Source organism: Podarcis erhardii (genome assembly GCF_964252035.2).
Source record: "Podarcis erhardii genome assembly, chromosome: 3".
Taxonomy (NCBI): Eukaryota; Metazoa; Chordata; class Lepidosauria; order Squamata; family Lacertidae; genus Podarcis; species Podarcis erhardii.
This window is the reverse complement of record NC_138507.1, coordinates 105,288,765-105,315,785: the sequence shown is the minus strand read 5'-3', so window position 1 is coordinate 105,315,785 and position 27,021 is coordinate 105,288,765. Positions and strand designations below refer to the sequence as shown.

At 41.3% G+C, this 27,021-nt stretch overlaps 1 protein-coding gene across 1 annotated transcript in view; it reads left to right on the top strand.

Moving 5' to 3' along the window:
* The first annotated feature begins 230 nt into the window (after window positions 1–230).
* TTBK1 (tau tubulin kinase 1) overlaps window positions 231–27,021 on the top strand; it is an 88,602-nt gene continuing 61,811 nt past the window's right edge. The window contains exons 1-3 of the mRNA XM_081855118.1: window positions 231–385; window positions 23,669–23,816; window positions 25,676–25,749. Of these exons, the coding sequence (XP_081711244.1) occupies window positions 278–385; window positions 23,669–23,816; window positions 25,676–25,749 (330 nt within the window). The 5' untranslated portion in view covers window positions 231–277. The remainder of the gene's footprint in view (window positions 386–23,668; window positions 23,817–25,675; window positions 25,750–27,021) is intronic.

The following is a 27,021-nucleotide window of genomic DNA, read 5'->3' as shown; positions in this document are numbered from 1 at the left end:
GGATTTTGTAAAGAGGGCAATTGCTTGTGCCGGCAAGGCTTGTTGCAAGCTGCGCTCTGACCCCGAGGTGAGTTTGCCACCTTTCCTAGTGCTACTTCCTCTCACTGGGTCTAAACGGGGGTTGTTTCACCAGCACGATCTGCCTGTGATGACCTGCATTAATTCTGTTATGTTTCTCCTCTCTCCCCTTTCGTGTGTATGTGTTTTCCCTCTTCTTCCTTAGATAAATGGCTCGTTTAAATTGGGAGCTGCTACTAAAATATTCTCTGGCTGGCAAATGCAGTGCCTAGCAGCTGCTATCAAGGACGAACCAAACATGAGTGGGGGAGGGGAGCAGGTCGACATTCTGCCGGCCAACTACGTGGTGAAGGACCGTTGGAAAGTGGTGAGTATTTTCCTCTCTCTGCATCTCTTCTAGCCATGATGGAATGTCTTACTCTCAACCTACCCTTTTACCTGGGTCTCTTCCAGTTATCTGAATCCTGCTCTTTTTGATTAGCTGCTCTGATGCCTCTAGGAGCTTGTGAATACAGTGGTACCTCTGGTTGCGAACGGGATCCGTTCTGGAGACCCGTTGGCAACATGAAAAGCCCACAACCTGAAGCGCCGTATCTGCACAGGTGCGTGGCACGGTTTAGCGCTACTGCGCATGCGCGAGCAGTGAAACCCGGAAGTAATCCTTTCCGGTACTTCCGGGTCGCCGCGGGACGCAGCCTGAAAAAATGTAACATGAAGCAAACATAACATGAGGGATGACTGTACTTGGTTTTAGTGGGGGGTTTTATAAGAGAGAGAGAGAGAGAGAGAGAGAGAAAGAAAGAAAGAAAGAAAGAAAGAAAGGTCTTAATTGTAATGAACCTACCATTCACCAGTGGCTCATTGTAATGAATTCACCAGGCACTCTTCAAATGACGTTGGGACTACAACTCCGCACATCCCTGATGATTGGCCATGATGGCTGGGGCTGATGGGACTTGCAGTCCAACAACATCCAGAGGGTAGAAGGTTCTGCATGCCTAATTTAAGGAAGCTGCAGCTGGTGCAGAACATGGTGACTTCTTTTGTGCTGAGAGAGGTGTGGTAGGCAGGTCGACTGGAGAGTATTGCATCACTGCTCCAGCCACCAGTACTAGTTCCCTGTTGTCTTTTAGGCAGATTTCGCAGTATTGATTTTTAACATATAAAGGCCCATATAAACATTTCTCTTTATCCAGGCCTTTAGTCATTAAATAATCTATGGCCTGTTAAAGCTGGCTGGGTGGGGTCATTATGATTATTTCATTATTATGCTATATATCATTATGCTTTTTATTACATTTTTATTATTGATGCTCTGTAAAATGTGTTCTTAATGTTGTACACCACCCTGGGATCTTTTGCTAAAGGGCAGTATATAAGTTGAATAAATAGTAGTAGTGGTAGTATAAATAATAGTGGTGGTAGAATAAATAATAATAATTTCCTAGACCTGGCATATCTTAAGAAACAGTGAATTCCATTTTCTACCATCATGTTTCCTCAGACCGATTATACTGCATTGGCCCAAATAGAAGCTGACCTTTCCCCCAAATTCTGATCATGAAAAGTTAAAGCGGCTTATATTTGTGACCTTACGCCGCCAGCAAAGCAGCACGGCTCCCCCCCCCCCAGGAAGCAGCACGGGGCAGCACCGTCCAGTCTGCCCGCCGCTCCCAAGCTTCCCCTGAGCCGCCAAATTTTAAAAGTGTGGCTTATTTGTGGGTGTGGCTTATATTTGGGCCAATACGGTATGTACTTCCTTAATAATGCCATCAGAATGAGAAACGAAGACAGTGTGCCCATGCAGAGATTGATTCCAGGTGGCTGCTCTGCAACCCTGTAGCTCCTTTTTATTTAATCTCTACCTGTGGGGCCATAATTACTATAACAGCAGCTGGATAATCTTAAGTGCTGTCGAACTTTTTAAAATGTATTCTTTGTTTTACTTATTTTACAAGTGGGTCCTGCAATAGAATGTTGCAGTGCAGAGTACGCCTGTTCAGGATGCCACCTAGGCCCTTTCCCAGGATACTCCATTCCACTCCCCCACCCTCAGTTTTCCAATCCGTTCCCCCACCCCAGCTATCATGTCGTAGCCACTGAATATGCTTGATCTTCTTTGGGATGATTCAAAGTCTTCATTGCTTGGTTCTGCCCCCCCGCCCCGCTCAAAGTTTTTTCATAAACCTTGGAGCTGTCCTCAGCCTGTTGATATTCCCTCTTGTGTTGGAATGCCATTTTAGCTACATAACAATTGGCACTTGGGAAATTGAGTTTGTTATTAGTATGGAATAACAGCAGTTATTACTTTCTCTAATTTGATGATGATGTAATTATTCAAATTGGCACTTTCTTATAAGTTTTTGCATCCAGGGCCTTCCTAATGTTCCTTGTGGAACAGTGGGTGACTACCTTAGGTCAAGCTGAATTTCCCTGTGTCGGCCCTTCTGATTGTTAGGGAAAATTGGACTCTGAGGGAAAGTGTCTTGTTACAATGGCTGTGAAGTGGGTTGTATTTTTCCTCTGAATTGCTTCATGTAAGGAGGCCCTTTCCGGATACTGCTAAGACAAGTTCAAACTGCTAGACTGGATGCTGTGTGAGGTAAAGGTAAAGGGACCCCTGACCATTAGGTCCAGTCGTGGCCGACTCAGGGGTTGCGGCGCTCATCTCGCTTTATTGGCCGAGGGAACCGGCGTACAGCTTCCGGGTCATGTGGCCAGCATGACTAAGCCGCTTCTGGCAGCGCACAGAAACAGCGTTTACCTTCCCGCTGGAGTGGTACCTATTTATCTACTTGCACTTTGATGTGCTTTTGAACTGCTAGGTTGGCAGGAGCAGGGACCGAGCAACGGGAGCTCACCCTGTCACGGGGATTCGAACCGCCAACCTTCTGATCGGCAAGCCCTAGGCTCTGTGGTTTAACTCATGTAAGGAGGCCCTTCTGATTGTTAGGGAAAATTGGACTCTGAGGGAAAGTGTCTTGTTACAATGGCTGTGAAGTGGGTTGTATTTTTCCTCTGAATTGCTTCATGTAAGGAGGCCCTTTCCAGATACTGCTAAGACAAGTTCAAACTGCTAGACTGGATGCTGTGTGAGGTACAGGGCTGCAAACAGCAACAGCAGAAAGAAATGACATGAACTGCCTTCAAGGAAGAAGGAATGGGTGATTCCTTGTTTGCCCTCCCCTCATCCCTTTGTCATTCATATCCGTTAGGGCTGCATTCATCCATTCACTTAATATTTATCCAGTTAAGAAATTTGCTGTACCACCCATCTTGTGAGCTGTCAGGCCCTTCTCTCCCAGTCAACACCATGAGAGCATGTTCGCAACTGGTTTATCTTGAGAAAATAGTAGAGCTAGCTGTTACCTTTGAAACAGGAAACAACACCACCTTACCATGCATTCATTATGCTTTTCACCAAATCTTACAGGAGAGCTGACAGAGTGATAGATGGTGCGGGTAGTGACTTCACCATGTCCCAAATGTAATGTTACTGCCAGGATTCTGCTTGGTGCACTGCTTCTTGTCCTATTTCTGTCTAGCAACTAATGCAGCAAGCCTCTGCTCTCTCAGCTAATAAATGTGCAGCATCTCAGTGAGGTGCAGGTATTTTGTACTTTTTTGGATTTGTCTGCAACAGGGTAATTGGGAGCTGTTTTTTGCTTTCCTTCCACACTGTTTGTGTTCCTTCAGAATACGTGAACTGCAGCTGAGGAGGTCAACTGCTAATGTGGCTTTCATGCTTGCTGGGTTCTGAAGTGTCTGGCACGCCGCCAGCAATATCAGCTTCTGTTGTATTCAACTGTTCAGTGGCACACTGAATTAAGCATATTATTTTTGTAGGTAAAGGCTGAATATGCCAAAGTTAAGATTCTTGCTGTTTCTTGCACTCAAAGGATGCTAGCTTTTCAAAATGCTTAAATGAAAAATTCTTAAATGAAGGTTTTATCAATCTTTGCACATCCTGATCTCTCTTTCTCTTCCCTTTCCCTTATCATGTTGTCTCAGGGGATTTGTCCTTCAAAAAATCTATATAATCTGCATAGTTCTGAGTTAAGTTAAAATACTATGCTTTTCCATTAAAATCTTTTGAGCTTGTATGCAAACATGAATTGGGCTTGGGGTGTTGGTTTTAGCTTAATTACAGGGATATTTATTGCAAAGTGCAGCTGATTGGTTGTGTCAAAGGGATCCCTAGATTTCACTGTATGTTTTGTATTTACTCTGTGTCAGTGTGATAGATTTCTATTTCTTTGGTTACATGTGAAAGCTATCTAAAGTGCCATATACCAGTTTATGTTAAGGAGTAATTCTTCAAATTGCTTTAATAAACCCTTGTTTAATTTCCTTCTTTGCCCATTACAGCAAAAATTCTAGCAGAATAGGTATGAATGAGACTCTTTGGGTACCTGCAGTACAAGCTTAAGCCGCCCTTCCCTCTCCCGTTTGTGAATTTTGTTTGAAGTGAGAGAAGTTGTGGTTTATTAGGCAGCCACAAACCAGAAAAAAATGAGGATTTCAGAATTGGCTCATTTCAGCTTGCTAGACTCCTATTTCCCCACATACTCTGTCCAAACCTGGTTTTAGTGTGCCGATGTACAGTGGGTGTGTTTTTCATATTCAGTCTGGCCAGTGAATCTGATCTGATTTTGCTTTGGAGATGTTCAGCCATGGATGGTTCTGAATGTCCTAAAGCAGTTTTTTTCAACTCCAGTCTACTGATGTAAGATTGTTTTTCATAAATAAAATAATTTTCTCTTAACACTAATCCCAGTCCAGCATTTGTATAGCTGGATAAATAAGTGTATAATGATGAATAATTTTATGTATTTTCATTAGCAATTTAGATTTTTTTTTTCTGGAGGGAAATTAAAATAAGCATTGTATTACAGTACAGTGTACCGATGGTGATGTTGCTTCTCCGCCTGCGGCAGATGCAGCAAGGTGTGTGGTGGCTGTAGAGTGGGTGACGACAGGAACAGGTATGGTGGCAGCAGCAGGAGGAAGGCTGCATTTCCCATTTCTCCTCAAACAGCAAAATGGGACATGCCACCCTGGCTGCCAGTATCTTTTGAAGTGGAACATAGAATCATAGAGTTGGAAGGGATTCCCCAAAGGTCATCTAGTCCAACCCTCAGCAATGCAGGAGTCTCAGCTAAAGTATCCATGACAGATGGCCATCCAACCTCTGCTTAAAAACCTCCAAGGAAGGAGAGTCCGCAACCTCCTGAGGAAGTCTGTTCCACTGCTGAACGGGTCATACTGTCAGAATGTTTTTCCTGATGTTTAGTCGGAATCTCCTTTCTTGTAACTTGAAGCCATTGGTTCAAGTCCTACCCTCCAGAGCAGGCAAAAACAAGCTTGCTCCATCTTCCATGCGACAGCCCTTGAGATATTTGAAGATGGCTATCATATCTCCTCTCAGTCTCCTCTTTCCCAGGTTACACATACCCAGCTCCTTCAATCATTCCTCATAAGGCTTGCCCTCTAGACTCTTGATCATCATAGTTGCCCTCCTCTGCACACATTCCAGCTTGTCAACATCCTTCCTAAATTGTAGTGCCCAGAATTGGACACAGCATTGCAGGTGTGGTCTGACCAAGGCAGAATAGAGCGGTACTATTACTTTCTTTGATCTGGACACTATACTTCAGTTGATGCAGCCTAGAATAGCATTAGCTTTTTTTGCTGCTGCTTCACACTGTTATTTCTGTTTAAGTCTTATCTCCATCTCTCCCTGATCAAATCCCTGTTCAGTGTGAGTAGCTGATAAAAAATCAATGAGTAAGTTGATACTCCTGATTTCGACCCAAACTGTGTCTGTAAGCCAGTGAAATGAAGACTGGTGTTATGTCTTAATTGTTGTTTACTTCAGTGTCAAGGAGATGTGTTTGGCTTTAGAACCAGCACATCTAACTCCCTTAAGAACGTAATAACATTCCTGCTGGATCACACCAAAGGTCTGAATTTGGGAATGGGCATTTTTATGAAAACTGATTGCACAATTACCAAGGAGTTGATGTCATTTAGGACAGAGGAAAGGATATCCGTATTCCTCACTCTCTCTCTCCCACCTGAGTGTGATTTCTGCTCAGCAGTAAACTTAGATCAGCCCTTTTTAAATTGTTCTGACCAAAAATTGGAAGCCTTTTGAGATCTTTAGTTATAAAGTAATCCAGTTGCCTTGAACTAGGCTTCCCTTGACTTTCCTGATGAAAAGGGCGAGAGGGAAGCCATTGGGAATTAACATTTTGAGCAGTACCTGAATGGGAAGGTAGACAGAGCACTGCAGCCATCAGAAGAGATCAGGTTTCCAATGTCCTTTGAAGCTTGCAATGCTCCAGGCACTTGCCAAAGGCTTCACAGGGACGATGAGTTTTGATCAGTGTATTGAAGTGGGAGGGATATATGACATTATACATGTACTGCTCTGTGAGGGAGTTCCAGGTCACCTAACAATTACTGCTGTTCCAAACAACTTGTTTATTTGCCCAGTTATTCTAGCTAAGGTCATCAAATGAGTGGAAAGCCCAAATCTGCAGGAATGTTGTAGAATTCCTGCAGATGACTTGGGAGCAGGGGTGTTGATCCCAAACTAATGTAACTGTAACAAGATGGCATTTTAAAAGATGAAAAGTGTATACTTCTGGAGGGGACAATATGAATTGGTTTGCTCTTAAGGAGAAAGGCAGTGGTTGGCAGTTTGTTTCCTAACAATAGCAGGCAGGGGAAAGGTTAGTGAGTGTTGCTTCCCCATTTTTAGGAGTTTTCCGTCTATAGGTTTACATATCTGCACACAATATCTGCAATTTGGGCCTTTTGTTAATGGCTGTTTCAGCTGAACTCCAGATGACATTAGTTAACATGACAATAATCAGAAGTTTGCCTGCAGTCACCCAGCTTCACTTTTGGACAAATGTGTTCTGAGGCAGGCCCATTTATGTTCAACGTATGAATCCCTAGGGCAGCCAGGAAGAAATAATTAAAATGAAGCAGCAGCAACTGTACCAGATGGTTGCTGAGCAGGTGCTTTTGCTTGAACTGATGATTGATAGTCCAGAAGAGAAGGATAGCCTGAGGGAAGGAAGGATGTCACCAAAAATATTTCAGAAGTACCCTAATGATGTACAGTTGGGGAATAAAAGAATAGTGTGTGCCCAAACGGGATATGTTAAGCACACCACACAATAAAGAATTAAAGATTAGAAGAGTTTTGAATTAGTACTGTTGTTTATAGTGCTGCATTTGCCAAGCATTTTTGTTAATAAACTGAATTACACTGGACACTGCACTGGGTTTAAGTAGAGAACAATTCTCACAGGGATTGATTGATTGATTGATTGATTGATTGTTAGTCGCGTTCCTTACAATGTAACTCAAAGCAGCATACATTAAGTAGGCCTCGCCCTCCTTCACTAAGCATGCCGATCTACCACCTTCCAACTGGGGCCATGCCCATACTTTAAATAAATGGCTATATACAATAAAAGCAGCCTTTCTCTACCCACTTGGCATGAAGCAGTAGAACTTACACACAGACCTGAGCCCTGGCTTCTTTCTCTTTCCCTCAGAAATTAAGCAGTGCTCCCACCATTCTTCTGAGAAGGAAGTCCACAGGGTTTTTTGGCGAAATGTTTAAAGCTGATAATAGCACTGCTAAAACTTACAATGGTACTTCATACTTTGCTATACGCACACACTCATTCACTACTGTGGGAAGAGACCGTCAATGGAGAGCATCTCACTCATTCCCTTTTGGGATCCTTAATTCCTCCTTCCTCTGGGAAAGTAGCACGAAGACTGCATAAGGATTCTTTCCTGGCCCCATTTTTTCCTTCCTGCCTTCCAAGAATCTCAGGGCAAAGCTGATGACCTCGCCCTGCCACTCTTTTATCCTCACGCTAGCCATTTGAGATAGGTTAGGCTAAGAGAGACCATTTTTTGTGTGGTGACTGCCACACATACCCCCAAACTAGAATGGTGCTAGGTTCAAGGCATTGCGGAGAACAAAAATGTGGCCAGGCTGCCAATATAATTGCTGTTGCTGCTACTTGCAGGACAGAAACTCCAACCACCAGCAGCATAAAGAGTATTTGCTGCTGCTAATAGTGAGCCTAATCCCCGAAAAACTGCTGGAGAAATTTGGTGAAATCATAGAATCACAAAATTGGAAGGGACCCCAAGGGTCATCTAGTCCAGCCCCCTGCAATGTCGGAATCTCAGCTAAAGCATCTATGACAATTGACCATCCAACCTCTGCTTAAAAACCTCCAAGGAAGGAGAATCCACAACCGCCTGAGGGAGACCATTCCACTGTCAAACACTTCTCAGTTTCTCTGCAAATTGATAGGGTGGAAAAATTTGAGAATTGATTTGTGAGCAGCTCTAGTTTCTAAGAGATTTTCCACATAGCACCTTGCGGCATAAGTGCTGTGATGCTTTTCCAGAAGCACAGGAACTTCACTTGAGAAGTCAGGTCATTTTTCCTCATCAGTACATTTTTCTTTGATAATTTTCCATATTTACTGTTGGAAGCCAGCCATATGGACTACACAAATATTTGGTAACATGGCCTTGCAGAGACTAGCATGGGTTAAATAGTTCCATGCGTTATCAGAAGCACTTAAACGGGATACTTGGACCCAAGATCAGTAGTTTTGCAGACATGGCCCCCAACACTTTGCTGCTTGTGCCATTTTCATAATAATGGGCTCTGGTTGGGACCTTTCCTTATACTTTTCAGTGCTTGGATCTGGCACCGTTCCAGCAGTGAAACAGTCACAATTTTTATATCAGTTTAATATATCTATCACGCTTTCCCCTAGATATTGCATGCTGTCAGTACTTTTGATAAATGGAGATGTTAGTTCTTCTCATTTAACAGGGTGACAGTTCAATTTCTAGTCACTTTCTAAGCATTTGATGTTCAGATTGCTGACAGTAGAGACCGGTAATTTCAAAAAAGAAGGATGGAGAATAGCACACATTTTTGTTTTTTTTAAATAAAGACAAAACATTTTTTGCTACTGAATTTAAAGAGAGAACACCCTCAGCAATTATAAATACTTTGTTCTGATGTATTTAATTTTCCCTCTAAAAAATATTTTCAGACTTCAAGTCTGGTAGCCTCCCCACCCGCCAGCAAGTGGTTCTTGTGCTGCCACAAATTCAGATTATTCCATTATAAAATATTAGAAAACATGATTTTTTGCTATCAGATTTGACAATCCCTTGTTTTGATCTTAGATGCACTCCTCTAATTTTCTATCATATCCCCTGTAAACAAGACATACAGCAGCCCTTCACAGTCTTTCTTAGGTCACACATCACACAGCCACAAATCTGGATTTTTACACACCTCAGAGACCAGCGATCAATCCCAATTCTGTGACAGATAGACCTGCCTCAAACATGCGCTTTCAAATGTCTCTGTGTTATATTCACAGCTTCCATCAAATGTGGCTTACCTCTGGTCCTCCAGATGTTGGACTTCAGCCCCTGTCAGCCCCAGCTGCCAGTGTCAACTGCCATGGGAGGTCTAATTTCATTGGGAGGGTCACAGGTTAGCCTGGTTTACTTGTTGCGTGTATGTCTAAAGTTTTATTTTTGTAGGTGTACACACAGAAAATGTAATGTGTGAAGCAGACTTGTACTCCTAACACCCAGAAGAAATACTGGAGGTGAGCTCATTCTGTTTCAGCTTGGTGTATGCCACCTATTGCTGGTTCAAAATTCAGAGCAGGTGCCCCAATTCCTCTCTGAATATGTTGGTGGCAACTGAAAAAATAATCTGTGTAATAATTAGGAATCATACATTGCCTCCCAGCATGATGTGACACGTGTCTTATTTTGAAATTGATACTTAGTTAAGGGGCCACCTGATGCCACCTTCCATGGGTTTGCTGAAGCTATAACTTTTAGCCACCTTATATACCATGCAGGGATCCTGAAGTTTATCCTGTCAGCTTTTTCTGCTGTCCCCTTTTCTGCTTTCATTGATTTCTCTGCATGATGGGTCTATGGCAATATTCCCTGAATTTTCATCCACTTAATGTTTTGCAGTGTTTTCATTGATCTTTTTATATCATAGTTTGCTTGAGCCTATTTTTAGAAAGCAAAGCAATCCATCCTTTGTTTTTAAAATTAAAACTGTTTAAAAACTTTGTTTTTAAAATTAAAATTAAAAATATGCGTACTAAACATCTATGCCACCTTGCTTGTTTGAAATTGACATTGTTTTGAAATTGAACTCAGGCCTTGCTGCACTTGTTTAATTCTACTGCAGTTCTGCCATTGTGGCTGAGAATGCAATTGTTTTACGTGGTCTGCTATACTGAGATTGACTAGGCTTTTCTTTTTCCATTGTATCCCCTTGCCTCCGTGCCAATACCAGTTAATTGGACTACCCCATGATTGCCTGGGCATGGTTTGCATTTCTGCTACTCATTCTAGCATATAATTTCTTTAAAACTTCTCTTCAGAGAGCATAAAGTCAAAAGTATGCTATACCAAAGTGTAGTGTAGTTCTGCATCAAATTCTGTTCAAACGAAGAGTCAGATTATGTAACCTTGCATACATTTTGTGTAATTTCAGTTAGCTACAGCAGAAGGGTGAAGAGTCATAAAAACTACGGAAGCCTGATCCCTGGCTTTTCAATGTCTTCCTTTGTTTTGAGATGTTATTAGAGTCGGTCCCTACACTCTCATGTTATGTACTTTTAAAAAATGAAAGTTGAGATTCTTGGAACTCGTGACATATGGTCTTTTATATATCAGTGGGGTAATCTGTGACCCTTCAGATATTGTTTGACTAAAGCTCCCACCAGTCTTCAACAGTATGGCCAGTGTTCAAGGATAATGGGAGCTATGATCAGTAGGAATGTAGGAAGCTATGAATACCTTGGATGATGGGTTCTGGCCAAGCCCAGTGTTTCCAAGACATTCAAGATTTCCAGAGTGAATCCTGCACCAGTAATGTGCTGTGAGCTATTTTTGTAAAACATTATACTTCCTATGAACAGACCCAGACATTATGATATTCCCCAGAAATCCCCCCTTGCTGTTTTTGAAGTGTTTTAGAGGAGGTGTTTAGGGATTGGGCCTTTTCTACCATGGCTTTGAAACTGCCTCCTGGAGAGAGTTCATTCTGCTCCCTCTCTTTGTTTTCATTGCAGAGTGAAAGCTACATTGTTCATGGAGGGTGACATTTAGAGCTCTCTTGAGTGGGTTTCCTTCTCTGGCTTTTCTACTGGGGTTTTTCTTTCTTTCTTTCTGCTAGTCTTTGATTTCTGTTTACTGCTGCTTAATTGATTTGATATCTGATTCTTGGTTGATTTGTGTATGTGCTTTGTTTTTAATATGTGCTTCATTTTAAAACGTTGTTAGCTGTCTTGTGGATCTTTTAGCTCAAAAAAGAGACAGAAAAATATGTAATGTAAAGATGTAATTCAGAACACAGGAAGAACAGTTTTTCTTGCCTCAAAGATTAGAGCAGAAATACAGTGGAGTAATTGTGGAAGTAACTGTCATTGGATTCAATGGGAATTATTTTTGAGTGAACTTGTATGGCATTGGGCTATATGCCATCCAACTGGGAATTTTCCTAGTTAACAAGAGTAAGACATGACATGCACTGTGGAACATTCGCTATCATGTAGTTTGAATTGATGGGGACTTCCGGAGGGGGGACTTCCGGAGGCGGCGCGAACGGCAATGGCGGTCCTCTTCATTTCGTGAAGGGGAAGCTCTGCAGAAAACGGGTCGTTCGCTACGGCGAAGCGGAGACCCACATCGGAAACCCACAGGCAGCAAGAGCCTGTGGTCTTGAGACTCGGCGGACGCCAGAAGCGGCTCCCGAAACGCAGAAGGAACCCCGTAAGGGGCTCCGGAACGTAGAGGGGGTATCGCGGCGCTGTGAGTCGATCGCTAATCTGTGGAGTGAAGCCGTGCAGCTGCTGTCGGTGAGCGCTGACCTTTTTTCCTGGAAACTTTCGGTACCGAAAAAGCAACAACCCGTGAGTAAAGAAGGACTTTTACAATTTGAGACTAAATTTATTGAATTTGGCTGAAAGCGGAGAGATGTAAAACAGGAAGTCCGTCTTCCGCTGCTATTTAACTTTAAAGCAAAGGAGCTGGAGGAGTGGAGTCGTAGAAGAAGCTTTTAATCCAGCTGATTTGAGCACCCATTGAAACTGCTTCTAAGCAAAGTAAGGACTTAATTATATGACTTTCTTCATTTGGACTGTGTTAATCTTCTTCTGTTGGAAATACAATTTGAATGAGAAACCCAGGTGCTGGGGCTGCCGGAATAACAGAGCTGTCAGTTTGCAGACTTGGTTACTTTGTATTAGGACTTGTAACAACCTGAGGGTTTTTGGACCTGCTACTTTGAAACATTTTCTGAAACACCAGCCTGCACTGGCTAGAAACAATGTAATGCTGTTAATACTAACTCTGCTAAATACTTGCTACTGAAGGTCCTTGGACATCAAATTTGACTTTAGTGATTTTATTTGAACTGGCTTCTTCCCTCAAGACATTTTAAGCCCCCCCTAGAGGATTTGGGATTTACAGCAGAGACATTATTCTACTTTCTTTTTCCTTACCTCCTGTTTGACTGTTTATCTCTGGGCTGCTGCTGCTTTCTCATGGGAACAACTCAGTCTGACCTTGACTTTTAGATAACTTTGGAATGAGCGGCACAAGAAGGGCTGCAAGAACTAGACAAACAACTTTAACCTCAGCCTTGCAGACACGTAGATCATCTGTACCAACTCTGCCTTCGGAAGAAGAAGCTGTGTCTACTCTGCCAGCAGGGGAAGGAGAAACCAAACAGCTACAATTGGAAGATATGGCCTCAGGAGCAACTGCTTCAATTTTAGAGAAAATTTATGAGAAATTGGAATCTTTGGACAAGAGAGTGGAATCTTTGGACAAGAAAGCGGATGAACAAACAGCCAAGATTGATCAAAATACAGCTTGTCTAAATAAAATAACTGGGCAGGTGGCACAGAACGTACAAGCAATTGGGCAGTTGACTGAGGCTACTGCAGAAAATCGTAAACTGGCTGAGGATACTAGCCAAAAACTTGAAAATTTAGAACAAGAGGTAAAACCACTCTGTAAACAAGTTGGAGAGCATCAGATGTATCTTTCTATGATAGAACTGCGGAACCGGGAAAATAACTTAAGGATAAGGTCAATACCAGAAGTTGAAGAAGGAAACCTAGCTGAGTTCCTGACCAAAGAATTTTCCAAGTTTTGGAATATAGAGGAAAAGGACTTCAAAATTGTGTCAGCTTTTAGACTTGGAAGATTTGCAAAGAAAGAAAAGCCCAGAGACTGCTTGATAACCTTAAGATCGAAGGAGGAAAGGGATAAGATATCGGGCCTACATTACGAAAAATCACTGGACATCTTGGACAGAAGAGTTGAAATTTATAAAGACATCCCGAAACAACTGCTGGACCTTAGATCCGCCTACCTTGAACTGGTCAGATTGTTAAGGAGCAATTCAATCATTTTTAGGTGGGAATTTCCCCAAGGACTATCCTTTACCTTCAGAGGGAAGAAGGTTAAAATTAAAACACTCGAAGATAGAGACAAATTTTTGATCACTTACGGAGAGGACCTTCAGAAAGGAATTGAAACACCTTTTGGGCCTGGAGCATCTGCTGTACCTGTACCTGCACCCTTGGAGCCTGAAGATCCAGAGAAAAGGATACCACCCCCAGAGAAATAACAGATTTATTCAAGATGTCTCTGCAACTTTTGAGCTGGAACATTAATGGATGCAATTCCGCGGAAAAAAGGAGGAAGATATTTCACATATTAAAAAAAGAACAATTGGACATTGTTTGTCTGCAAGAAACACACGTGACCAGGCTCCATAAAAAAGTGTTAATAAATAAAAGATTAGGCCAAGAATTTATATCTTCGGATTGAGTAAAGAAGAGAGGTGTGGTGATATATGCAAAAGAGAGCCTGTCACCTAAACTCTTATTTAAAGATGAACATGGAAGAATTTTGGCAATTGAGATACAACATCAAGGAGAGAAGCTATTGATATTAGGAATCTATGCACCAAATGAGGGGAAATCGGAATTTTACAAGAAGTTGCATGAGAGCATGCTGGATTATCTGGACTATGACAACATCATTATGATGGGAGATATGAATGGGGTCGTATCAACAAACATGGATAAGTCACAAAGTCAAAATGTTACAAAAGATGGCAGACTACCTAAGTCCTTTTTCGAACTGACAGACAATATGGACTTGATTGACATTTGGAGGACAAAGAACCCCTTGGGAAGAGAGGGAACATTCTTTTCTGAAGCCCAACTGACATGGACAAGAATCGACCAAATATGGATATCTAGAGGTCTGGCACCCAAGACCAGAAAGGTGGAAATCTGCCCAAAGACCTGCTCCGACCACAATGCAGTAAAGATGGACATGACACTATTACCAACCGGCTCCTTTAGATGGAAGATGAATGACAACTTGTTTGGAGATCAGGAGATCATCAAGAAGGCCCAAAAAGTTTTGAAGGATTATTTTGAGATAAATTTGAATACTACGGTGGAAAAAAGAATCATCTGGGACGTAAGTAAGGCCGTGATGAGGGGGTTCTTGATACAACAGAATGCTGTAAAGAAAAGGACACAAAATGAGAAAAAAGATAAAATCTTGGAGAAAATTAAAGAATTAGAGAAGAAGTTAAGATTAAATCCGAAGTCACAGCCGATTCTGAGAGAAATCAAACTCTATCAAGCACAATATTCTAAATTGATAAATCAGGAAATAGAGTGGAAAGTTAAATTAATGAAACAAAAAACATTTGAATCGGCGAATAAATGTGGGAAACTGCTAGCTTGGCAGTTGAAGAAGAGACAAAAACTAAATACAGTTACAAATTTAGAGATTGAAGGAAGAAATATTCAGAACCCTGTGGATATCAGAAAGTGTTTCCAGAGATATTTCAAAAAACTCTATACTCAAGGGCCGCAAGATGAGGCTGAGATAAAACAATTTTTGAAAAACTACGGACTACCAAAACTGTCACAAGAAAACAGATCAATCCTGAATTGTAAAATAACACGACAAGAGATCGAACAAGCCATTCAGAACATGCAACTGGGCAAATCTCCAGGGCCAGATGGACTGACCTCCAAGTACTATAAGACATTGAAAGACTATTTGATACAACCATTGATGGAGGTTAGTAATGAAATTATGGAGGGGAAGAAGGCGCCGGAATCGTGGAAAGAAGCGTTTATCACATTGATACCAAAATCGGAAGCTGAAAAGACACAACTTAAGAACTACCATCCCATCTCTCTCTTAAATGTGGATTATAAAATATTTGCTGACATTTTAGCAAGTAGACTTTAAAAAGTCCTAAATGAAGTAATTCACAAGGACCAGGCTGGCTTTCTCCCAGGTAGACATTTGTTTGCCAACACAAGGAATATTATTGATATTTTGGAACTCTTGCAAACAAATATCAATACAAAAGCAGTGTTAATTTTTATAGATGCGGAGAAGGCCTTTGACAATATCTCCTGGAAATTTATGAAGGGAAACCTAGAAGGGATGGGAGTGGGACGGGGCTTTGAAAATGGGATTGACGCAATTTATTCAGAACAAAAAGCCAAATTGATAGTTAACAATGTGGTTACAGAAGAGTTCAAAATTGAAAAAGGAACACGACAAGGTTGCCCTATTTCCCCTTTGTTATTTATTTCAGTTTTGGAGGTGCTCTTGAATATGATTAGAGGGGACCGGTTGGTGGAAGGAATTCAGGTCGGAGTGAAACAATATAAACTTAAAGCTTTTGCAGATGACCTAGTTTTGACCCTGCAGGAGCCAGAACCTAGTACGAAAAGAGTATTACAATTGATTCAAGACTTTGGTCGGGTGGCGGGATTTAAATTAAACAAGCAGAAAACCAAGGTATTGGGAAAAAATTTGACTGATACAGAGTCAGAACGGTTTCAGAGAGAGACAGAATTAAATGTGGTTAAAAAAGTTAAATACCTAGGGGTAAACATAACAGCAAAAAACCTGAGTCTATTTAAGGACAACTATGAGAAATGCTGGTCAGAAATTAAGAGAGACTTGGATAGTTGGACAAGATTGAAACTTTCCTTGTTAGGCCGAATTGCTGCTATTAAGATGAATGTTTTGCCAAAAATGCTGTTTTTGTTTCAAACACTACAGATTGTGGACAAAACAGAGTGCTTCCGGAAGTGGCAGAGAGACATTTCAAAATTTGTCTGGCAGGGCAAAAAGCCCAGAATTAAGTTTAAGATACTAACTGATGCGAAAGAAAGAGGGGGCTTCGCCCTGCCAGACCTAAGGTTGTATTATGAAGCAGCAACTTTCTGCTGGTTAAAAGACTGGCTACTTCTCGAAGACACTGATGTATTGGATTTGGAAGGTTTTGACAATGCTTTTGGTTGGCATGCATATCTATGGTATGACAAGGTAAAGATTAATAAGGTTTTCAAGAACTATATTGTCAGGAAAGCAGTATTTAATGTCTGGACAAAATACAAAGACTTATTGGAAAATAAAACTCCAAGGTGGCTTTCACCATTGGAAGCTAAGGCCCGAAAAAGACTCAATATGGAGGCCAAATGGCCAAAGTATTGGGAAATATTAGAAAAAGATGGAGACAATTGGAAGTTGCAGAGTTTGGAGAAAATGAAAGACAAAGTGCGAGACTGGTTACACTACGCTCAGATTAAAGAAGTTTTTAAAAATGACAAAAAGTTAGGGTTTCAGGTGGAGAAATCAAAGCTGGAAACAGAATTGTTAGAACCTAGGACTAAGGTACTTTCAAGAATGTATAACTTGCTGTTAAAATGGAACACACAAGATGAAACGGTCAAATCAGCTATGATAAAATGGGCACAGGATATTGGGCATAATATGTTTGAGGACTGGGAAAGGTTGTGAACTACTGGGATGAACTTTACTGCATGTAATGCTTTGAAAGAAAATGTTATGAAAATGATATATAGATGGTACATGACCCCAGTCAAACTCGCAAAAATATACCATTTGTCTGATAATAAATGTTGGAAATGCAAAGAAGATGAAGGAACATTCTTTCACCTCTGGTGGACTTGCCCTAAAGTGAAGGCCTTTTGGGAAATGATATATAATGAGCTGAAAAAGGTATTTAAGTATACCTTCCCTAAGAAACCAGAGGCCTTCCTTCTGGGTATTGTCGGTCAGAGGGTGGTAAAGAAGGACCGAACTTTTTTTCTGTATGCAACAACGGCAGCAAGGATACTCGTCGCTAAGCACTGGAAAACCCAAGATTTACCCACACTGGAAGAATGGCAGACGCAACTGATAGACTATATGGAACTGGCCGAGGTGACTGGCAGAATCCGAGACCTGGGAGAGGAGAGGGTGGAAGAAGACTGGAAGAAATTCAAGATTTATTTACAAAAACATTGTAATTTGGTTGAATGCTAAGAAGGATGCTAGATCATAAATAATTTGGCACCATTAAATTAGATTGAGTTATGAAGATAAGTTAGATTTAGGAAAGCATAAATTTTTGGATAACCATCAGATCATATTTAAATTTCTAGGATTTGAACATAGGGTATCTGAAACTAGAAAAGTAACATGGGAAAGATAGTTAACAACAATGGAAACAAGGCGATAAATTGCTGGAAAAAATTTTATTGTGATGAAGGTAGGAGTGGGAGGCGTGAGGGAGTCCAAAGAAGTTGTGAAACTATGTTGAGATATATGCTACATTGTTTATTTTTGTGTATTGTATTAAAAAAATGTTAATAAATATTATTTAAAAAAAAATGAATTGATGTCCTGATACCCAGCTAGGTCATCCAGTGCAAATATGAGGATGAACATGTTGCTAGCAGTTTCTCCATATTGTGCCAATAACAGTCTTGGTACTTTGTCAACAGACATGGTGCGTTCACATCAGCATTAACCGCCTCAGCTGGGATTACCTCACTGCTGACATAAGTCATACCACTAAACTAAATGCTCTTTCTTTGGAAGCAGAAACCATGTCCAGACACGTTGTCCTCTCCATTGCTTAGTCTTGTGATATCTCACATGTTTTTGTCTTGCAGTGAGGGAGTGTTAATATATGCTTTGAATTACTTTGCAGCACCTCCCTGCATCCTAAGAGAGATTTTAATATTCATACTATCTGGAATTTGTATATTGCAGTAAAATATTCAGAGTGCTTCATTTACATTCACATATCTCAATAATTATTAGAACAATTCTGCAAGGTAGGCCAGCAAGATTGTCCTTGTGTTGCAGATGGTGTGTTGTTAGTGGCTTCCTGAAGGCTACCCAATGAGTTCAAGGCAAAGGCGACATAGTCTCGTAGCTACTATGTTACACAGCTCCCAGTCTTGAGTTTTATGATAGTAGTCTTTCTATGTATGGCACACAAGGTGACCTTGTTCATCACAAAAGTCTGATGAACCCTTCATGGTGGGACCTATTAGGATAACCCACCCCTGGTGACTTAAAAAAGTCAAGGGATTCCTGAATGCTTTGAAGGATTTTCCAGAAGCCAGAGCTGGCAATCCTGTCAAGGCATTGGTCTTGCTACGGAATGGTGAGATGTGCTGGGCTGTCGACATGATTGCTTCCAAGTGCTCTTTCTGACACTGTCTGGAGAGCTCCTCAGTTTTTCAGGGAGCTCCAAGCTATAAAACAAGTTGGACGAAGGCTAGAGCACAAGTGGTATAAGACTCAATTTGAAACTGATCGGACACAATAGCTATGCCTATTGCAATATGGTAAAGGTGACAAAGAAGGCTTACTTTGCCACCTCCATCTGGAGTAGCCTGCCAGCAGAGCTATTCCGTGTGGTTGTCCTCAGGAATAGTTTTGGGACAGGTCTGTGTGTAAATATTTGGGACAACTTAGAGGCCTGTTGTGACAAGTTTCCCAGGCATTCTGACGATAAAATCACCTATCTCTATCTTTAGTTGAATGCTACTGTTATTGCAGAGCCAAGTGAGGTGTCTGACAGAACATCTCGTGGGATTGGTTTTAGTTGATGAAGCATGATGAAGCATGAGGACATGGACAAGATGTCTGCAGTGGTTTGGCCCACAGCATGCTCCTTTGACACCTGCCAAACATAGTTAATTTGAACTAGCCAAGAGCAGTTGGCTGGGTGAGTCCAGGGAGTAAACCCATCTTTGTGTGGAGGGCTTGGTGCCTTCCTCCTTGAAGGAGGCAGTTGGAATATATGATTCCTTCCAGTAGCACCTTAAAGACCAACTAAGTCAGTTCTTGGTATGAGCTTTCGTGTGCATGCACACGAAAGCTCATACCAAGAACTGACTTAGTTGGTCTTTAAGGTGCTACTGGAAGGAATTTTTTTTGTTTTGACTATGGCAGACCAACACGGCTACCTATCTGTAACTGGAATATATGATGTTTGCCTGTATAGTTCTCCAGTTTTAGGATTCAGGTGAGTTGAAATGCAGTTTGTAAATCCACAAATAATAATTGTGATTAACGATCTGCCAGGCTGCTTCTGTTGGTGGCAGCTATGAATTCCTTGTAATGTGAAGTTTGGGCCTCAGTGGTTATATCAGCAAGCTGCAGGTAGCTTACAACATTCGTCATTTGTGTCACTATTTTTGTAATTCAGAAGACTTCCGGCTCAGGAAACAGAGACAATGCTTTAGTGGGGCATTGTTCTGGCCTATAAAACACCATACATCTATCTCTGAGACTGCAAAGTGACACCACCACTGATTGTAGTCTTCAATTGTCTAAATGATTTATGTCATGTCTTGTAATTAAGTATAATGTTGGCTATGCTGGTTTGATTAGAGTTGGCTGAAAGGCTTTTCTTCCACAATTTAGAGTTGACACACACAGTGGAAACCTCTATCCTTCATATCTTCCCAGCCATGGAACTGGTTAAATATTTGGTCAGTATAAATTGCTTTACAAGACAGAATACTCGGCAGAAATCCTGCCACAGACTTGTGCAGATTTTTGTTGTGGGGGGAGGTGGTTCAGTGATCAATAGTTCTTCAAGTCTGCTTGGTCACTTCTTTTTGCCTGCCAGATTGACTGTGATTGACACCATTCAGATCCACACTCCTTTTATTTATATTTGCCCTTGCTGAACAGGGTTGTCAGCAGTTCATAGTACACTGGCTTTGGTATTCATGAAGTTACATTAACAGATGCTTTGTGATGGAGCCCTAGATAAAAGGTGAAATAAGGTTAAGCAAAACACTGTTCATGAGCCAAAAGGCAGTCTCAAAGAAGTCTAGGATAGCTAATGGAGGGAGGATTGTGAATGGAAACCTGCCAGTGCTATAGGAGCAGTGTGTGGAAGAGTGTGGGGTGAAGGGAGAGTGTCAGTAAAAAGGCGGTTACTTCTACTCAGTCATAATCTGAGATTCCTGGCTGTTGGAAGTCACCAAAGGGCCTTGTTCCTCTCCTTTCCCCACCTCATTATATGTGGCTTTCTAGCAGGGCCTTTTTCAAAGCCCCTTGGTTTCATTTACAAGGAAGCCTTTACATTGAGCGGGATATTAGTCATAAGGGTCTTGCTCTAGGACAAGATAATTGTTTTGTGCCACCATACTGGGAATCTCTCTTTTTCCCCACTCTACATTTGCCATTTCTGGGCCAGCTAATGCGGTGGGGCCTCTATGGCAAAATTACTGCTTCCCCTGACTCTCCTCTCTGCTTAACCAGACAGGAATGGGGAAATAGGATTTGGCTGGTTCCCAAGTGCCCCTACCTCCCACCATGGGCCGCTTTGACAGGTGGATGGGTGACCCATTATGTCAGGTTACCCAACTTCAAAGGAAATAATCAGGACAGCACTTTTAAGTGTGCTCCAGTTATTTCCTTTCTTCTTTGCAGACCACCTTAAGTTCAACTGCAAATAAAAAATGTTCCTAACTTTTAGGAGTTGATGAATATATCTACATAGTGTGGATTAAGAAGGCAACATAGTACATTGTGATATGCAGTGAGCATATAAGGAGCTAGAAAAGTTGACATTTTCCCTGATTCCAAGTCATCTTTGATGCTTAGCTGCCCAGTGGTGAATGCAAACCTTTGCCTTTCAAACTGCTCAGTGTGGCTCATTCATAGTAGATAGTTGTATTTAAGTTTCCTAACCTATGGACAGAAGAGAATAAGAAGAATAATTTTGAATTTCTAGCTTTTAATTATAAGCTTGTTCAGTTTATCTTTGAACTCCTTTGTACTTCAAAACAAACAACTCCCTTAGATAAAATGTACCGTAGCCACTAAATCCAGTTAATATTAGGGGTTGCAAATGGCAGCCCACAGGTAATGAGTAGCCCAGGATTGGGGAACTTTTTCTGTCGCGTGTCACATTCCCTTGGTGCTAATTCGTCAGAGACTGCATGCTGAGAGTGGGGAGGATCCTTTTCTCCCTCTTGGCTCCCCACACTTGCGTAAAATGAGGCCTGTGGATTACTCACCCAAGGTCTAAGCACTTTGGCCACATAGTTGCCAACCCAATGGAGAAAGGAAGAGTCTGGAGGGAGAAGCTGCTAGCAGGTCATACTGAGTAGTTAGCTTTGCCCCCCTCCCACCCCCGCCATGATCACTTCTCAAAGTTTTCCCCTGGTAAAACGTAACTACTGAGCAGGATCTTTGATCAGTTCCACAGTGTTAAGATAGGTGCTTGTTTCCATAAATACATTTGTTCAAATTTATGAGTTTATGATATCCTCTCAATCGGTTGATGTCAAGATTATCCTGGTAATAAGAAGTGATTGTAATTGGAAGAAGACCGCCCCCCAGTAGAAAACTGAATCATACAAAGAGCCTCAAAGCAGACCTTGCTTTTCCCTATAAGATTTTACAGAGCAAAGCAGAGTTTCAGGTGGGTTCAGCCACTGCCCATAAAACACCTTTCCTCTGTGTCCTTCTGTTATTTATCCCCCCATCCCCTTTTGTGCGTGTTGAAAAGAGCTTGAGGGTGCTGCAGAAGTAGGCACATATTTTATTTCGAGGCGGCAATAACCAGTGTAAGGCTGTCGGGGAGACAAGGTGTATATTTCATTTTTACCTTACTGTAAAGAGTTGAGCTCAGCACTTTATCCTGAATTGCAATTGACCTGTGTATAGGAAAGTGGCCCCTGTGTTATCCATCTCTTCAGTGGGATTTGACATCACACTTTCAAGTGGTTGTCGTATGGAATGCACTTCTAGCTTGAGGTGGTGGACAGCTCCTTTATGAAAATCTCCCTTTTTTATATGAACTAGTTTTAAATGAAACAGGATAAAAATAATATTATATGGAAGAATAATTCAGGAATAATATATATATCATGGGATATATAAGAAAAACAGAGAATGAAATACTTGGTTTGACAGACCAAGATTAGAGTCCAAGCCTATTTACGTTTACTCAGAATTAAGTCCCACTTTATTCAGTGGAATCTACTCTCAGGTAAAGGTGCACAGGATTGTAGCCCCAAGTGATATCTTTCCCTTTTTTTGGTAGGATCCAGTCAAAAGTGAACATATCCAAGCCCCATTGACTTTTCTGAGAAGAGAGCTGAGCAAGGGTTAAATTTTCCTATTGAAATCGGCTGGGCTTAAAAGTGCTTGGCTGTATTCATTGATTAACAAGTAAAAACCAATTTTAATTATTGAGGACAATTTTTAATCTGTGTGGTTGGGCGTTAAAGGCCTGGTTGTTTGTTTTCAAAAGCTTTTCTTTTCTGTTTTTTCCTTCCGAACCTCACATGCATTTTAACCCATAATCTGTAATTTCTTCTCCCATTTTCCTTTCATTGTCAGTTTGTGCCTTTTCCCCTTCCTTCCACCAAATCGACACTTTCTTCAACTTCCATTTACATTCACTTCTGCCTCATATAACAGCTTCCCTCTCTTATCCCCTTTAAATTTCCAGTTTGTTTGCACTGTTCCAGCCAAAAGACCACAACATTGTTAGGGCACAGGACAGGCAAGCAAGGGAGGACTGTGACACTGAGCACCACCTCAATGTGGCTAAAGATCCGCTGTTTGAAAAACAATGATCATCTTGTAGCAAGTGGGAGAAAGTAGGAAATAAACCATATTTTGGAGCCAGTGCATACTACTACTACTACTACTACTACTACTACTACTACTACTAGAATTTATATACCACCCTGTATCCGCAAGTCTCAGGGCAGTTCAGAATTTACCTTCATGCATTTTTGATATGGCAAAGTCAGCCCATGTTTGCTTTTGGGAGGTTTGCAAATACATTCTGATTCAAATTTATGAGATGCATTGCAACAATAAGAGAGATGTTGCTCAGCTTCTCCTTGTCAAACAATGCCAGGCTGTCTATCCTAGGCAGGCTTCTCCCATGAACTAAGGTAACTTTCACCTTGCTCAAACAAGGACATGATTCAGATATCTGTTGGGTAGGAATATATATGTTGTGTCCTATTTTTACCTCACTTTATTTTTCAGAGCAAAACCATTTTGGCTGCTTTCTTGCATTTGTGAAGTCATTTAGTTGTGAGGTTTGGCTTTCAGTATTATGACCAAATCAAATTTTATTCTTCTCAGTCAGGGGAAAACTCATTCTGCCAAGCATGATAATGTTTCTCCTCCCGTTTAGCTGAAGAAGATTGGTGGTGGTGGCTTTGGAGAGATTTATGAGGCAATGGATCTTTTGACCCGTGAGAATGTGGCCCTGAAGGTGGAGTCAGCGCAGCAGCCAAAGCAAGTTCTCAAGATGGAGGTGGCTGTCCTAAAAAAGCTACAAGGTAAGTTGTTCTGGAAATGTAAGTTTCTAGAGCTTGTGTTTTCATATCTTGTCCACCTTCTCCATTCTTTTGTTGTGCTTACTGGCAAAACAACCACCACCACCCAAGAACCCCTAAACACATAATATTAGTGCATAGCACTTTGTGTTTCTCTTTAAAGTCATTTCAACCTTTCACCGGTTTAATGCCACTTTAGCTATCATGACTCCCCACTGCCCAAATAAGAATTCTGTAAGTTGTAGTTTGCTGAGAATACTAAGAATCCTGTTTCAAGATTCCTATCTTCAGCCTTAGAACTACATTCCCCTGGGTTTCCTGGGGAGAGGGGTTGACCATTTAAACCAGTTTAAGTGTAAATATCTCCTTCCCCACCCTCCAAAAGAATTGTACATACTTCCTGTTTAATCTGCCTTCTTAGGTTGCAGCAGCAGACTTGGTGTCAACCAGAACATGATGTTGCCATTTCAGAGTCCTAAGTGTACCTTACATGCTATAAAATTAGTGCAAAGTGGCTGTAGCGCAAGAATTAAAGGCTACTCTGACAGTCCTAAAGACTTGGGCAGTGAACTTTGGCCCTATGTAAAATATAACCAGCGTTATTGTGCTAGGAATATTCACATAAGTAGAGGAGTAGCTGATAGCACCAAGGACAGCTCTAATGATCTGAGAGGAGAACTGAACTTTCTGAGCAGCTCATATTTCTTTTACTGTGTGGATTGGGATTTCTTTTTAAATATTTCCTCTTGCTGCAGTCCTCGTACAAAGAGTGTTTCAAGTCTCATAGATATACAGATTGCTCTGCTGGGTTAGACAATGATCCAACATTTTGCTTCTAAGAGCAAACAGAAAAGAAGCTTGCAAGCAGGGCATAATGAAGATAGCCGTTCCCTGTGTGTGTCCTTAGCATCTAGTTCTCTGAGATAAACACCCATGCAAGAGTAAACTTCCAAATATGGATGTTCAGTTTTGTGGTGATGGCAATAGCCATTCATAAACAATGGATTGGCTAAACCTTTTTAAAAGCTATCAAAGACACTGGCTATCATTATGGGGTGTGCTAATGAATTTTGTGAGTTAGTCAGGTGCATAGTAGGGGAGCTTGAGATATCTTTTTTTTTCTCTGCCCTGACCTTACAGCTAGCCAGTTTCAGTGGCTGATCTGGTATAGTTCCTCATTTACCCCTTCAACATGTTGGGATGTAAATTATTTGGTGATGCAGCTACATGTTTGAAATAATTTTTTCAAACATATAAAGCAAGTTTAAAAGTGCAAGTAAAAAATGAGTTCTTAGTTATAATTCATTTTAAAGGGGTTTACTCCTATATTGTTATTTTTTAATGTTATTATTGGGGCAACCCCCCACGACCATCACAGAGAAGATCACAACTGTTTCTTTTCTACAGTGCATTTTATAGCAGTTACTTTTAACAAGTGATGGGGACTTATTGCCAACTAAGTCTACATAGTAGTACAGTGGTACCTCGGGTTAAGTACTTAATTTGTTCCGGAGGTCCGTTCTTAACCTGAAACTGTTCTTAACCTGAAGCACCACTTTAGCTAATGGGGCCTCCCGCTGCCGCCACGCCGCCGGAGCACGATTTCTGTTCTCATCCTGAAGCAAAGTTCTTAACCCGAGGTAATATTTCTGGGTTAGCGGAGTCTGTAACCTGAAGTGTATGTAACCTGAGGTACCACTGTACAGTCTTAATTTTACTGGGCTCGGAATGTACAGTCGACTGTAAAGAGGGCATGAGCAAAATTTTATGCAAGTATGACTTGCTTATGGAAATATCTTGTACTCCTTGTTTTTACTCATGTAAATACACTGGTACTAATTTACTGTCTTCACTCTTTGCAGGGAAAGATCACGTTTGCAGATTTATTGGCTGCGGAAGGAATGAAAAGTTCAACTATGTTGTCATGCAGCTTCAGGTGAGTTCTTTGGTATTCTGTTTCCCCAGTGTTCCACAGATGTAGTTAGTAGGTCACCACACTGTTGACTAGGTGTTTTGTGCACAAATGTGGTCATTAGGAAAAGCACAAAGTGAGAAATCCCTCCCTTTTCTAGAGCACATTCCAGGGAATTCAGAGGGGGCGGTTATTTTGTGCTGGATAAGAGAGAGAAATATCCCCCTACTCTGACATACTTGGGGGAGGAGTCAGCATTTCACTTTGTCCCAGACTTGGAGACACTGAGAAGTGTTCAGTCTCTCATACTGCTTCCAAGTGCCTCCCCAGAGGACATGAGGGAGAGGAGGGATTTTTTAAAATAAAAAATTCACTGATATCTGCAGATAGTTGAAGTCGCAGGACTCTGTCTCTTACACTTGATTGTAAGTAAACCCCACCCCATCCCCAAAGTTCTCTAAAATTTGGGGGAAGTGCACACTTGCACTCACTTTGGGAGGGCCTTTGTAGTGATGAAAATGAATCACAGTTTGGTGCAAAAGGGAGAGTCGGGTCCCTTTCCTGGTCTTTTATATGTGCCAGGTGGGTTATGGGTTCAGGAGCAACCACAAATAATAGCTTTCTACCATTATTTGGATCCGTTTGTTTTTTGAATTAGGGATGGAGAGAGGACTGCACTCTTCCCCCTCTCACCCCACCTAAATAAATAAATAAATAAATAAATAATGCAACATACCATAAAACCTTTGTGACAGAGCAAAGGTTTTATGTTGCACTTCTAAAGATGTTTTGTGGTTGTGACTTGAAAATGAGAGTTTTAGTGGTATATGAAAGCTGACGATGTACGAATGCTGGCTCATTTAGGAATTTTGATTCTGCTCCCTTAATCTTCTTTTGATTATAGTGCTTTAGCAAGTTAATAGCATGTTTCAGAGACTGGTTTTAAATTTTCTGTGATGTGAGGAAGGTGTTTTGAGAAAGATGGGATGAAGCCTGAGGCCATCTCTTAATATGATGAAAAGCTCTGCTGGGTTTTTGTAATAAGAACTCCTGAGTAAAAAAGACTTTATTTTTAGATCTGAGTGGTGACATCTTCATTCCTTTTTCACTTCTATTATCATATGGCTCTATTTCTACACGTTTTAGCGTGATTGTTGCTCTCCTCCAAATCCCTTCTGAGCTGAAGTATCAGCCAGAACTGAACACAGGGCTCTCACAACATCATGACCACAGCTGGCCTAAGATACATTGGCGCCCGAGGCAGGAAATCCAAATGGCATTTTACCCCTGGCTAAG